Consider the following 14,766-nt stretch of genomic DNA (forward strand, 5'->3'; position numbering starts at 1 on the left):
TGTGTCCCCACACCAATTCCACCTAAAACTCCTCAACCAGAAATCAACTATTCTCAAAGCTAGCAGGAATTAGAAAAAAAACATTTTTTCTCCTTGGACAATAAAGACCACATGTAGGTACAATGTTGGCACAGTGCTGTTGAAGCTCTCTTTCATAATAAAAACTTACATTATTAAACCTACAGAGTAAACAGCTGGACCCTCAAAATATTACAAAGCCCATGTTAAATCTGCCTGGGATCCATCTGCAAATATCTATTTATAAAGTCTCCACAGGTTGCCAGGAGCAATGGCTAATGCCACCCAGCATAACAGATTTTAAATCCAGGCACCTGTAATTAAATTGTGCGAGCAACATTTGTCTGCACATTTGTAAACCTGACTGGTGAACAATGTGTTAAATGTCGCTGCAGACCCATAGATGAACACACTTCTTAGAAACCTGCCTTTTCACTGCACTGCTCTTCAGGGAGAGCATCCACAGCCTTCAATATAACATTACAATTTGGAAAAAAATATCTTGTTAAAAACTGAACCATACCAAAACTTTCTCAAACAGACTCTAAAGTTAAAAGGAAGGAAATCTAATTCTTTATAAACAGCATGAGAGCTACTTCAAAATTTTCTGTCCATTCCTCTATAAGAAAGGAAACCAGAATGCAAGGAAAGGATCCACAATAAAAAGAGCAAATAACTATACCATATTCCCTGAATATAACAGGTTAGTGGAATTGAAGTGCTATCCTGCAGAGAATGGAAATTCATTCCAAGGGGAAACAGAAGGGAAAAAGTGTCTGACAGGTAAAATACAAGTTGGATATTGGGAAGGCAAAAAGCAAGTAAGAGCAGATAGCAAAGGACACAAAACCAAATAACAATAAAGCCCATTTGCATATCAGAAGCAGGGAATCATTGGATTTGCTAGAGCTGGGATTGAATAGAGCACTTGAAGAAGATAAGGGCACTGCAGACAATCCAAACTATGTCTTTTCACCAGCCTTTGCTATGGAAAATGTTGGGAAAACACATCCCTGACTTCTCTGATAAAGTGAGTGACATTTCTTCAAACTGAAAAATCAAAACGGGGTGAGGAAACACAATCAATTGAAAGCAATAAATGATGAGGGATGAGCTCCTGTCCCACTCCCATCGACGGGTCTTTTACCATTGATTTTAGCACTGTCAGGATTTTACTTCAGGACTGAACAGAAACAGTTTCACAACATGAAAAGGCTGAGCTGGCCATCACAGTGGATTGTTCAAGTTGCAGCAGTGGTCACAAAAACCAAGCAAAATCAGAGAACAAAAAAGAACAAAAAAAGGTACAGTAGGAAATTCTATCTTTTTAGTCAATATCCAATCTCTTCTGGAGTATATATTCAGCTTAGGATTCCTGCTCTAAACCAATGACAGTGGTATTTGACAAAAGTTAGACAACAATCAAAAAAATGATTATGGAAGCAAGTTTTAAAAGCTGGAAAGAGCCAGGAATTTAAGTTAGCAAAGAGATGGATAAGAGGAAACACAGTAGAGCTGCAAAGAATACTACGAGATACAAGCAAATAGGATGCTCTTCAATTTAAACTTTCTCCCAGTACTGGAGAAAAGAGAAACTCAAGGCAATAAAAAGTTACCAAGTTAGAAATAAAAAAAATAAAATAAAAAAAAACATTTTACCGCATAAACCACAAAAATGTGTAATTAATTCACAAGGATTTCTCTGTTTTAACAGCAAAGAATATTCTTTGGTGCCTTTGCTATTGCTTTCCTTTCTTGCACAACCCACATAAAGAAATTAGTGGCATGGCAATAAACATAAATTCGCAGAGCTCATTTAAGAGAATGTGCTTTGCTTCTCTTCTTGCCCTAATGCATGAAACCTTTTAGGCTGGGTATGAGCCAGGAAGGAAGGGGAGGTAAGCTGAGGCACGGAGAATGGCTGAGGCAAGGATGAGGACAGCCAGGAGAGAAGTTTCCAGCACTGCCTGTTCTGTGCCCCATCCTGCACATGCAACACCGGGGGCTGGTTGATGGCTCAGAAACCTGCCAGCTCTTGGCACTGGATATATTGGGTCCCACTCTAGAATTAAGACAGAAACACTAAACTATCAGTGTGTGAAATTTGTGACTTAAATTACAAGGTAGAGCCATCCAAGGAGCCTCTTGCATAATTCATGACACTTCAGAACTTCACATATAAATCAAATAGACGGAAAGTCCATCATTTCTGCTCTGTTTAGCACAGATCCACACACAACTTGGGTAATGGCTGCACAAACAAGCTCTCTAGAAAATACAATATTGCAGACATGCTCTTCACAATACTAATTCGCACAGTAAATTTTGTGCAGGATCATTCAAGTAATACTTTTATTAAAACTGCTTGTGTCGAAAACACAGAGGTCATAAAAATAATCAAATGAGTCTGGTTAGGGTTTTTTGGTTGCTTTCTTTGGCCCAGCAAATGAATGCCTACAAACACTCATGTGCAATGTTTTTCCATATTGGACTTAATTAAAATTTATGCTGTGATTCATGGGCCGGCTATTAATCATTTTGTCTAGCACTGCTGAAAATGAAACTCCAGCTTCTACAAAGCTCCAACTCTTACTAAGAAGCTCCAAAACCAGTGAAAACACATTCTCCAGATTCAACAGCAAACTTTGACAGTCTTTCAACCTTAACGCCGTGCCTAAGCCTGACGCGAATGAAGCGTGCCGAGGGAAAAAGGTTATCGATAAACACACACAAAACACAGAGCTTTAGGAAGAGCAGTAACCTTGACTTACTGTGGCTGTGCCGGAGACAGTTTGTGCATTTGTGTCAGCTGCACTCTGTTCAGAGTGTGTCTGAGCAGGAGGGTACATGTTTAACGTGTGCTCTGGAACAGTGCTTTGGCCTGTGTAGTCTGGAGCTGGATGCGGATGTGGGGCTGTGTATTCTGCAGGGATACCGTTCTGAGGTGGAGCAAACTGGGCTGAGGCATAAGGCTGTGCCATTGTGTCAGGAGGTGCTGTAGCTTCCTGATTACCCTGTGGAAATCAAAGGGAAAAAATAATAATAATAATAATAAAATGGAAGAAACGTGGCGTGAGATAAAATAAGCGAAGGTCCTGCACCCGTAACGCAGAGAGCCCTGAGAGCATCCTGGCCTGGAAAGGGCACAGTGGCTGCTTCTTGAGGAGGATATTTCTTATCTGCATGAAATGCATTCTGCTAACCCTATTAAATATTATTATAATTAGCCAAACAAATCTACTGCTCGCTGGATAATAGTGGAGTAGCCTTTAGGCAGGAAAGGTCAGTGAAATCTGCCTGCACTAATGATGCCTCGACTCAGACAAGAAGAGGGACAAAGCAAGTTCATTCCAAAGGTTCCTGACCACAACTGCCAGCATGGGTGAGCTCAGCCCCCGGTCTGTGAGCACTCTGACTGACCATTTACAGAGCACAATACAGGCAAAACAGGATTTGGGTGCACACTGTTAACAAACACTAAAAAATACCTACGTGCAACAATGCCCTGAGGTATTCAAAATACTTTGAGGTACTCTTCCTTGAGCAATTGCATGCCACAATGCAAAATAATTATGACATCTCATCAAAATATTAAGTATTTGAATCTACAGGTACATCAGTTCAAAACCTTAAATAAAATAAAAGAAAAACTCTATGTCAAGAGAAATAGATTTAAGAACTTGAGAGGTTTTACATTTGAAGACAGCAGTATTTCATTTCCATATCACAATTAGCCTATAGCATTGATAACACTAAGCCTCATGTCTTTATAGAGAGATCCATATTTCCATTTCATATAATAAAGAACAGCCAAGCCTGTTAATTTATCAATTATAAAACTTCTGACTAAATGTTTTCCCCACACCAAAAAACAATAATTCCAGAAAAGGAAATAAACACTGCAATCTTTCTGAACCTATATAAAAAAAATGTCCAGAACGAGATTTTGCCTGAGACACAATTAGAGGCCATTAGTTCATGGACTACCCCAACCTCAGATAAACTAATTTACAAAATAAAATTATCCCACTAATAAGCAAGGAATATAAAAACGCACAGTCAAAATTTAATTACCTTTCAAACTACTCCATCATTCTCCCGCCAACGCATGTACGAGCACCTGCCCAAGACTATTGCAGGGATTTTATTCCTACTCATCAGCCCTTGATTTCCCAATTTAAAATAGGGTGGATGAATAAAAGACATTCTTCTGCACTTTGTACTTAAGGGCATTTACAGCCAATTTCAGCTAATTCAGACATCAGCTCTCGGACCTGAACTCATCCTAAACTCAAGAGCTTTTAAGAATTCACACAGGAGTTAAGTCTTGGTACTTGACAGGCTTAAAAGAGAAAACTGAATTTTCCTTTCCAAGAGGCACTCTTACAGTGTGCCTGAAAAAATTAGAACTTTATATTAACAATCAAACCCTCTCTAATTTTAATCCCATCTTTGCTGCTGCTTTAATGTATGGCATTGAGCAAGTGGTTTCCATTGTTTCATTCATGCATCTTTAAAGCAGGAAACCACTGTCATTTACTGACTTCACAGGGTTAAACCATTAAGATTGGTTTGTATATCTACAATTTAGCAAGGTTAATGCTGCACTCAAACTGGCCCTGTTAAATTTCTGTGGAGGTTGAAATCTCCTGTAAATGTGTACTTTTACCCTCTAATATTAAAATGGACAAGCTCCTTTCTTATTTCTTTTACCTAATATTTTTACCAATAAAAAAAAATATTAAATCCAGATGAAGCAAAACCCAGGAACGACTGGATTACACCAGAGACATTCATTAAATGTTAAAGAAGTACTTTTAAAACTTGTGTGGGAGGCAGCCAACCTTAAATTTTTTAATCAGCTGTTTCAGGAGGGACTTGAGCAAGGGGTGAGAAGGAACAAAGGCAAATCCAGATTCTGCCTCCATAAGCATTTTCCCTGTGCTGGTTTTGAAGCACAGGAGCTGGTTAGTGCTGGTCCTTAAGCTTTTCCTTCCTGTCAGATGCTGAACACGACACCAGAGTCAGCAGCTGCTGAAAAAGAGCAGCAGTGGCAACAGAGGGACCAAGGGGTGATGTCCAGGTGCATTTCATCTAAAGGGTTTTGTACCACCTCCAGTCCTAAACCAGATGTTGCTGAGACCCCCCATTGTTTCTCATTAACCTTGACAGCAGTTCCATGAGGACCCTAATTAATATTCAAAGCACCCACACCTAGTGCTAATTACAGCTCATATTTAATTAAGAGGGTTGAACTTTTCCATTATTTTTACCAGCAACTCCAAACTTTTTAGATTTATCACGAAATGGCAAATTGCACGGGCAATTTCAGAACCTCCACAATGCTGAGACTCTTCCACCTCTTCCATTAGACCTGTTCAGCTGAGGTCTGCCTCGCTTATTAATAACTGAGACCCCATTAATAAGTGAACAACAAAGGATCAGGGATTTGTCTCTTTTTTTTTTTTTTTTTTTAATACTAACCTATATATTTTCAGAGATTTACTGCCTTGCCATTGAAGAAACCAACCCCACTATGCTTACAGCAGAAAACTGACAGACAAGATTATCAGTGCAGGCTCTGCAGGTTCATTTAATTGTTGGAAGACAGGGGACATTAAAGAAATTAAACTTGCACATGCTACTTCAGGCCCTAAGTTTTAAATTACAGTGACAATAAATCTGAGATGTTCATCCCTTAAAATAAGTGACTACTGAAACCTTTCCTGATATTTAAAATTAGTGTGAATTTATTATTCATAATTAATTCAACAGACAAGGTATTACAATGCAATATAAAAACATGTATGCTTAAACAATTCTTTACTATTTACTGGGCTAATAATAGCCAAAGCCAATTGCTCAAAATACTAATTTCTGTCAAGAACAATGAAGTGTCAGCTATCACACATTTGTGAGTACATGTGGTTGATGGAAACCCCAGACTACACAAGAGGTACACTTGAATAGATTTAAAGGAACCAAAAATTCTTTAAACAGAATCACCTAAAATGTTCCTTTATTGTGCTCTTTAAAATACAGTGAACTTAAATGCATAAAAGAAATAATAAATTCTAATGCATTAGGTTGAAAATATGAAATAACCCTAAAAGCAAGAGGAAATATTGATCCTAAATTAGCCTGTGAACTCAGGTATTAATGTCAAAGCTGTGCACGACAGTACACAGGCACGGCTTAATCCCACCCAGGCAGGAGAGGCTGAGCAGAAGTTGTCCCTTCAGACTCAGTTCCAAGTATCTTTAAGATTAAATGACCCCTCAATGCTCACTTTGTGCATGGTTTTTTTTAAAAAAGTGATTGTTGGCAACAGCAAGGAGAACAAAGGATGGCAGACAGTCAGGCTCTGCTAAATGTTCTGGCCCGAGTCTTAATGAAAACCACATTTCAACTGAAAAATATGCTTTACGTGGCAGTGTATAAAATCAAATTTATTGCTTTCTGGTTAAATGTTGAACTCTAAAGAAGCAAAAAAAAAAAAAAAGGATTCTGAGGATGTAGGTAAGTGAAGGTTCTCCTGTTTCATCCATATTATCCCATTTGAAGAAAAGCTTAGAATTTAAACTGCTCCTACTATCTCAGATGACTTTTCAGCATCTCCTCCTCTGAAAAGATTTCGTAATTAAGAAATGTATAAAAAGTGTCAAAACATAATAAGGCAAGCATGTTATGTTTGTACACAAAGGAGAGAGCGCAGAAACCATTTCTTAGGCAGTGTTTCTTTTTCTTAAAAACACATTTGCAGCATAAAAATGTATTCAACGAAAACCTTTCTGCCTGCCTGCATTTTGAAGTCGAACTCACAGTTTATTGTTTGTTTTGCTCTATTTTCCGTTTGGTGCATTTTGTTTCTTTGGCAAGAGATATTTCACATTTAGAGAAAGCCTCCTGTACTGTAGTTAAATGAGCCAAACTGCATCGTATCCTTAGGGCACAGAAACAAAGGGGGAAAATGCAACATTTCTCTGCCAACCTGCTGGTCCGAAGGGCTCAGTTCCATCTATCAAAAACACCATTCCCCATAGCTTGCCCTCCTTCAGATTCAAGCATCAAAACATGGCTTAGAAGCCTTGCATGCAGCAGTGCAGCTGCTTATAAGGACTGGCCTGACTAAAAAACCAAGAGTTTCAATGAAAATAAAAGTGAAAATACCTGCTGTACCATGGTGCTGCCTCTATTCTCCATAAACCTAGCAGCTGCTCTGCTCCCAGGCCATGCAGCATCTGCCCAAGGGGAGCATCAGTGCTGGCTGGGGTGAGGGAGGGAGGGAGGTCGGGGTGCTGAGGGAGGGGGAGCCCATGCGGGGCTCTCTGCCCTCCCTCCCTCCATCCCTCCCTCCCGACATCCGAGTGCTCCCAAAACCTGATCCAGATGGGGCTCCTGCAGCGGGGACCGCGCCCCATCAATCACAGCAGGCCACTCCTCTGGCTCCTGCTACTGCTGCTGGAGTGCACCACTGAGCAGATGATTGCACAGGGGAGGAGGGAAAAACACAGCTTGACTGCATTAATAGCTGTTTAAAAAACATTGGAAGTGCTACTGTGGAAGTTGCCGGAAGCTGGAGGTTTTTGTTTTAAAATTAACACGGCTGTATTCAGAGACCCAAACCAGCCTGAACTTCCAGGGTCTGGCTTTGTGATAGCTACAATGTCCCGTGACACAAGTGCATTTCCATGGGATTAATTCCTCCTCCATGTGGCAGAGTTAATACCAATAAGGTTCTGATTTTAAAATTGCTGAACGCCACAAGCAAACCGAACTAGCCTGGTTTAGATTAAATCCACTTTATCCTTCCATTCAAATGAAATATTGTTTCCTTTCTTGTTTCATTTCATGACATCCCTCTCGTTTAGCAGGGGAAATATTTCAGAAGTGCTACCAAGGTTTAGTTCTGTGAGGCACTTTAAGCAACCTAATGCTTCACTGTTAAAGGAACTTTCCTAGATGCTCCAGAGATAGCTTCAAAATGATTGAACTTCTATCTAAAGAAATAAAGAAAAGAAAAAGAATTTTTAAAAAACCCAAACAGCTAAAGAGATTCAGACAGCCCCAAAGAATACACATTTATTGCCACTCTGCTGCAGGCTGCCTACAGACATCAGGGTTCAGAAGCAGGGCAGACACGTAACACTGGAATTAATCTAACAAACTCCGATTCAAAGGGGTGGGCAGGCAACAAACAGTCATCAATTCATCATTAACTTATATTCCAACTGAAATATATTGGGATTCTTTAAAGTGGCAGTGTAATTCTTCCAGCTTTGTTGCTGGCACTCCCCAATTAATGATAATAAAAGCAGCCACTTCAGATTTTTCAGAAGGAATCAGACATCCAGCCACACCGAACTGATAATCACAAGTGACTGACTCTGAGAGCTTTCTCTGTTGTAGCTTAATTATCTGACCAGGCCACTTCACTTGCATCATTTGCTCCTGCAATCACACAGAATGAATGCTCCAGCCACCTCTCTTTTTTGGAAGGTTCGGGGCAAAGCCAAACTTTCAAAAGTAAGAACAATACTGCAGAATAACTTTTTTCAGAGAGCACAGAGGGAAAAGATAACAATAAGCAAGCAAAAGAGAATTTCTTTGCAACCTTAGCAGGAAAGTACCATTTCATTTCTCCCATTGCAGAGGAACATTTACTTTTGGTCTTTTTTACATATAAAATACTGTATTCCAATAAAGGTCTGTGCTCTTGCTACTGCTGCATGTGTGTTTGATAATGACATGTTCACTCTGTGTCAGTGCCTGAGGTATGGAAAAGAATTTCAGCAGTTGAAACCTCCCAACAGCCTGCAAAGGACATTTACTTACATTTCACTGAAAGCAGCAAACCACTTGCCAAAACTTAGCCTGAATTCACATAATGCTGTGGACACACATGGAGAAATCCTTCCCTCCAACACCTTCACTCCTTCCAGCTGCTGAAGCTTTCAACTGCCTTTATGATGCTGTCATTCATTACCAGAGCTTTCCTTATCCTACATGGCAAATCTTTATCTGGCTATTTCCACTGGCCCAAGTGGACATAACTCTGCCACATTGATGTGTTTTGCTTCCACATTAACACCTAAATCTTTCTTTTTAAGTTTTCTGCCCCTCCCTCACTTTCTCCAGCTCTGACTCTTAAGGTCTTCCCAGCTGCAGCTCAACCTTGTATTCCACCAACCAATAATTCCCTTTGAAAAGGGAATTTGGGACATTTGAAAAACCACTCTCTAAAATGAGAGCATACAGCAAGACACTCTGAACAACTCTGATATATCTACAATGACAAATTATTCTTAAAATTTCCTTGAAAAATTCTTAAGTATAAAATAATCTCATCATAATCCATAAGTTAGTGGAGGAAACTATACCTTATTTGTCCTACACCTTTACTAGAGCATACTGAGGATGATGCAGCATCCTGGTACCAAAATAGAAGGGGAAGAGGGCAAAAAGAGTTGGATTATTAATATAAAAGCTGCATGAAAAGCCATCTGGAATATAGGATTTTAAAGGGGGTAGCAGCCAACATTTACAAGTTTAACTCAGCTATGATCTTCAGCCCTTGGGCATCAAGACCAGGTCCAAAACTGTTGCCCTGATCTTCACAAAAGACATATGCCAAGTGTCAGGATGCAAATTCCCACGGGACAGCAAACAGGGAGCAGTTATGGGGCGCTGCAGAAGCTCCAGGAGTGGGCTGACAAGAACCTGGCCAAGCCCTGCTCTTGGGACAGGATAATCCCTGACACTGGCCCAGACCCTGACTGCCTGCCAGAGAGCAGCCCTGCAGCAAAGGATGAGCCCTGGAGAGCTGAGCTGGGTCCAGAGCAGCTCTGCCTCCCGGGCAGCCAGTGTGAACTGCTCTGCAGGCTGCTTTGGCAAAGGGTGGTCAGTGAGGTGAGCAAAGGGATCCTTCCTCCCTGCACAGCGCTTGGGAGAGCATCTGGAACACCAGCCTGGAGTGCCTCGGGTCAGGAGATGTGGTTGGGAGTCCAGTGCTGGCTTGCCAGGGCAGCTGCAGGGCTGGAGCACAGGGCAGAGGCGGAGGCAGCTGGTTCAGCATCGCCTGCAGGAGGGAGGGCTCAGACAGCTTAATTGCATCTTCTTCCACTTAACCAAAGGTTATGGGGACAGGACCCGCTGGTACAGAGCGACAGAACAAGGAGCAACAGCTCAAAGTTGCCAAAAGGGAAATTCTGGTGAGCTCCAAAGAATAAGATAATGAATGTGAGGGAAGTTAAGCACGGGAAAATGCTGCTCGGAGAGCTTATGGCATCCTGGAGACTTTTAAACCTGAACTCCAAAAGCCCTTGAGCAACCTAATCTGTGTAGTTACCCTGATTTAAAAGGGATATTGGGATTAGATGGCTTCTGAAGTTCCCTTTCAATCTGAATCATTCTGTGATTCCATGTGGTTTCAACAGGAGCAGAATAACTTCAAAATGGATTTTATACTTTTATCCTATTTGATGTCTTTCTTCATAAAGGATTTGCCGGGAAGGAAGAGACTAGCTACAACTTCTAACCTATTTCCATCCTGAAGAAACAAAGTTTCAGTTCTTTGAGATGCATTTGCAAGGTTTCCTTATAAAAATATGTTTGCACTTGTTTAATCCACAGCCAGAGCAGTATGGAAGTGGCAATTCTTACAGTGCAGGCAAGACAAGTTCACAAATTATTTAATTTAATGCTGTGAACTATGACACATTTTTATTTTCTGCCAAACATTATCCTTCTCAGCATATGTAGAGGAACATTGCCTTAGATCTCCATAGAAAAGAGTAGTTTTGTCTACCTTTTGCATGACCTCTAAAACAGTAACTACAGCCATATAAGTTTGCTAATTTTATCTGCATTTTTTCTCCTGAAATGCAATTTATTTCAAAGATTAAGTTATCAAAAACCACTGCCACCATTTAAAGCTGGATTGTAACAAAACTAGTACATCCATTTTCATATTTTTCTAATAAAGTGATTTAAAACCATATTTTTTAAATTCTCTTTTTCTTTACTGCAACACTGAAGATATGGGACGTGCTAACCCAGGTGACAAACCCTGCTCATGCAGCAAGACTGGTGCATTGTGCTTTGTAAACCCTTCTCCTGGATTCCACTGAGACAGTTCCTGCCTTGTAACCCACACACAGCCATAGGTACTTCCAGAATTTGAGTCAAAAAACTTCTCTAAATGACATCTTACTGGTAAAGGACTGAACTCAGCAAAGGTTTGGAGTCTGCAGACAAAACTGAGCCCATTCAAATCCATAAACAGTTGCAGGTAAACTGCTTTCAACAGGTCATTTCTAGAAATCTGGTAAATTCTTATAGCTAAAATTATGCATTCAAGATTTGTTGTAAGTAGAATTCCAGTTTACTCAAAAAACTAAAAATCCTGACTAAATTTTTCAGGAGATTGGGACTGGATACAGCTGGTACTTAAAAGTGCCTAAATGGAGCAATTGAATCTCATTGATATTAACAGTTGTCACCAAGTTATTCTCAATTTAGAGTTTCCACCTCATCTGAAGTTTCAGTTGGCTTTGCTATGGACAGAGCATGGAATAGAGCCAAGTGCTGACCAGATCTGTCAGCCACAGAAGGTGCTGAACCTACAGCCACGTGCTGCAAAAACATTCTTGAGAGCCACTTGTGCCAGAGAGAAGGAGATCAGAGTTTCATGCTACCCAGTGAGTGACGAGATGGTGAGAGATAAACTAAATACTGGGCAGGATGAGTGAAGAGTGCCACAAGGATTCCACACAGAGCAGGAACACGGGGCTGGAGACCTTTGCAGACCTTCATGAGCTTCTCAAAGGCACAAAGGTGGAGTGGCTGCACCAGAGTGAGCAGAGTGCCAAACACCCAGTGGAGTTGGAGCTGCCAATGTCACCTCTCTAAACTGGACATTTAAAGTGACCTCTGTTAACCAGGGGCACAATCTTTCACTGCTGGGCTCTGATGGAGCCTGGGAAAAGAAAAGGGACATTTCAGAATCCCTCACAGTGACTCATTTTCTAGGGTAGCACCACAACAGCCCTGTCCATCCATGGTGTGTGATGCCAGGATCTCACTGCTTGACTCACCTGAAATAAAACACCAAACACAGTCAGCTAGGGAGGGAAATGGGAATGCAATGCCATAAGCTGCCCTAAGCAGCAAAGCTGACAGATCATCCCTGCTCAGCTATTTGGATACAGGGTGGTTTTGAAAGCCAGAATGAGCTGGGTTAAATGACAACAATTCCTGCAAAACTGTGCCAAATGATCAAGCACAAGCTGGTTTGGTTTGTTTTACTTTGCTTAAACCAGGTAAATTTAAGAGTTTCATTTATGTGGTAAGCTCCATAAAGACAATGACATGCCTGACTTTGGGAATTTGGAGGAAGACCAGGAAAGTCAGCAGCAGAGTTATAAAACTGGGCTTCAGAAAAAGAGACTTCAGCATATCCAGGGAAATGCTATGAATCCCTAAGGTTTACCCAGGAGAGGAAACAGGCCAAGGTAGCTGCCTGACTGAGATGTCAATTAAAGAGAATTTCAGCATGCAGGAACAAACCATTCATTAGGAAAGAAGATACTTAGCAGGCTTACATGGCTATGAAGAAGGTTAATGGAGACAGACACAAAATGTGAGCTCACAAGTGATGGAGTCAAGGCTTGGCAACAGAAGAGAACAACAGAAGTATTGCTCAGGTACTGTAGGACAAAAATGGGAAGGTTTTTTAGTCCAGCCTAGCTAGAAGTAAGACATTCTTAATTCAAAGATGTTAAGGGTGACAAGAAAGGTCCTTTCCAGAAAAAAAAAAAAAAAAATCTAGACATTAACTATTTAACATTGCTTTCAAAGAATGTTTCCAGTCTCTGTTTTACTTTAAGATTTCCACCATTTTGTTATTTACAATGGAACATGGATGACCTGAGCTGCAACGACCAGCTACCACAGCAATGCCATCTTGTTTAATGCCAGCTAAAGCAGCACTCTTTTTTTTTTTTTTTTTGGCACTGAAATTAAATGATGGAACATGATCGCTGATGTTATTTACTCCTAAGATTAAAATGACAATCAAAATATCATTGGGCACAAGGAACAGACAGCTTGGCTTCCTGCCTCAGCCACACTTTGCTATGCTTGTTTATCACCGAGATCATTTGCATACTTCAGTGGATGTTGATGTTAAGATGCTGTTGTAGCATTACCAAGGAACTGTTTATCCAACAGTGTTTGTCATCAGCAACCTAAGCCACAGAACTGAAGGAAGGTAAAGACCTCCTCAACGAGGAGACAAGAAAGGCACTAAGATGTGTTTATGCAAAGCAAAATATATTTCTAAGCAGTGCTGAATGTCACAACTGCCTAAAACTAACAAAAATCTATTAAAAGTGTGTTATGAGGAATCTCCAGTTATGAAGCTAATGAACAAAATCCTTTAATGGTTCCTAAAGCAAAGCAAAGAGTTTCACTGACTGCACTGACTGGCAAGCTGTGTGTTAAATCTCTAAAAAGCTCCTGTTCCTATGAAAGGAATAGCCAACTTTTTCAAGGAATAGCCAACTTTTCCCCTGTACCCTCATTTCCACCGTCCCCCACAACAGTGACTAAAACTGGTCTCAAGCCTATATGGCCTCTCCTTGCACACCTCCTTTGGAGATTTATTTTATTACTGGACCTTCTTCACAAGACTGAACATACTCATGTGACAGTAAATCTTGTAGCAAACCTGGTTCTCTGCCTGTGCTACGGGTGCTAAACCCTGGTCAGCTTGAAAAACATTGTTTGGAACAATGCATTATTTTAAAACAGCATATATTGTGGGGCTGGATGAAAATCACCTTTCCTGGTTTACAGTTTTCTTTTGTAAGGAAGGGGTGGTGGAAGGAGAGGTATTTCCAAAACTGTAAGAGCACTGAGGAAAGCTCTGGCATGTCAAGCAGAAGCATATGGCTAATCTACAGCAAGCACATCCAACAGCGTTTGTGTTTGCACTGTGCAGGGGGCTGGACAGCAGCCACAGCATCCACGCTCCAGAATTAGTGAAAATACACACACCACTTCTGGGAGAGCAAAGTTACAGCCTGGAAACTGTTTCTAATCAATGGCAACTGGCTGGCTTTTAGAGTAGAACATTAGATTAAATAAGATAGCAAAAATATTGAAGCAGTTCTGCGTTTGCTGAGTGCGCGCCCGGTGAGATGGAGAACGCAGCAAATGCCTCTGCATTTCAGCTGCAGAAGAAATTCTGATTAGATGCTGCTACACAGGAATTGATAGTGAGTAGGTATTCAATCAGAAAAGTGGTTTGCTTTTAAATATTACAATCACATGGTACAGTACATCACTTGTGTCAAGTTAAATTTAATCATATCAGTGTACTTAAAGGAAAAAAGTTGAATACCTGCTCATATACCCATGCCAAGAGGGATTATATGAGACTTTATGAAGCCTTTTCCTTTTATTTAATATTCTGATAGCTGTGTAGAACAATTTTGCTATGTATTATACCCTCAAACAGATCTATTCCACTGTCATTTTAATGCACAGCAATATGCCTGAACTCATGGTGACAGCATCGTGTGTCCTGCCAATTACTGACATTCTCCCATGTAACAGCAAAGGCATTTTCCTTGGAACAGCAATTAGCTCTAATTTTAAGTGTTGCTAATTTTCCTGAGAGTAAAGCAATATCATCATCTGCTTTTAAATGTGTTAAGAACACATTTAAAGAGAAACAATAACCTA

The 14,766-nt window shown here is 40.5% G+C and overlaps 1 protein-coding gene across 10 annotated transcripts in view; it reads right to left on the bottom strand.

Moving 5' to 3' along the window:
• The window catches only part of RBFOX1 (RNA binding fox-1 homolog 1), a gene marked incomplete at both ends in the record, with an annotated part of 1,149,754 nt that overhangs the window by 119,731 nt on the left and 1,015,257 nt on the right, over nucleotides 1-14,766 (bottom strand). For 9 of the 10 annotated variants that reach the window (XM_084216436.1, XM_084216434.1, XM_084216442.1 and 6 more), the window contains one exon: nucleotides 2,790-3,032. In XM_084216436.1, the coding sequence (XP_084072562.1) occupies nucleotides 2,790-3,032 (243 nt within the window). Of the gene's footprint in view, nucleotides 1-2,789; nucleotides 3,033-7,188; nucleotides 7,222-14,766 lie in introns of those variants that run through there. The other variant, XM_084216441.1, reaches the window with a different exon arrangement.

This window comes from Fringilla coelebs (genome assembly GCF_963513975.1).
Source record: "Fringilla coelebs genome assembly, chromosome: 16".
NCBI classification, from domain to species: domain Eukaryota; kingdom Metazoa; phylum Chordata; class Aves; order Passeriformes; family Fringillidae; genus Fringilla; species Fringilla coelebs.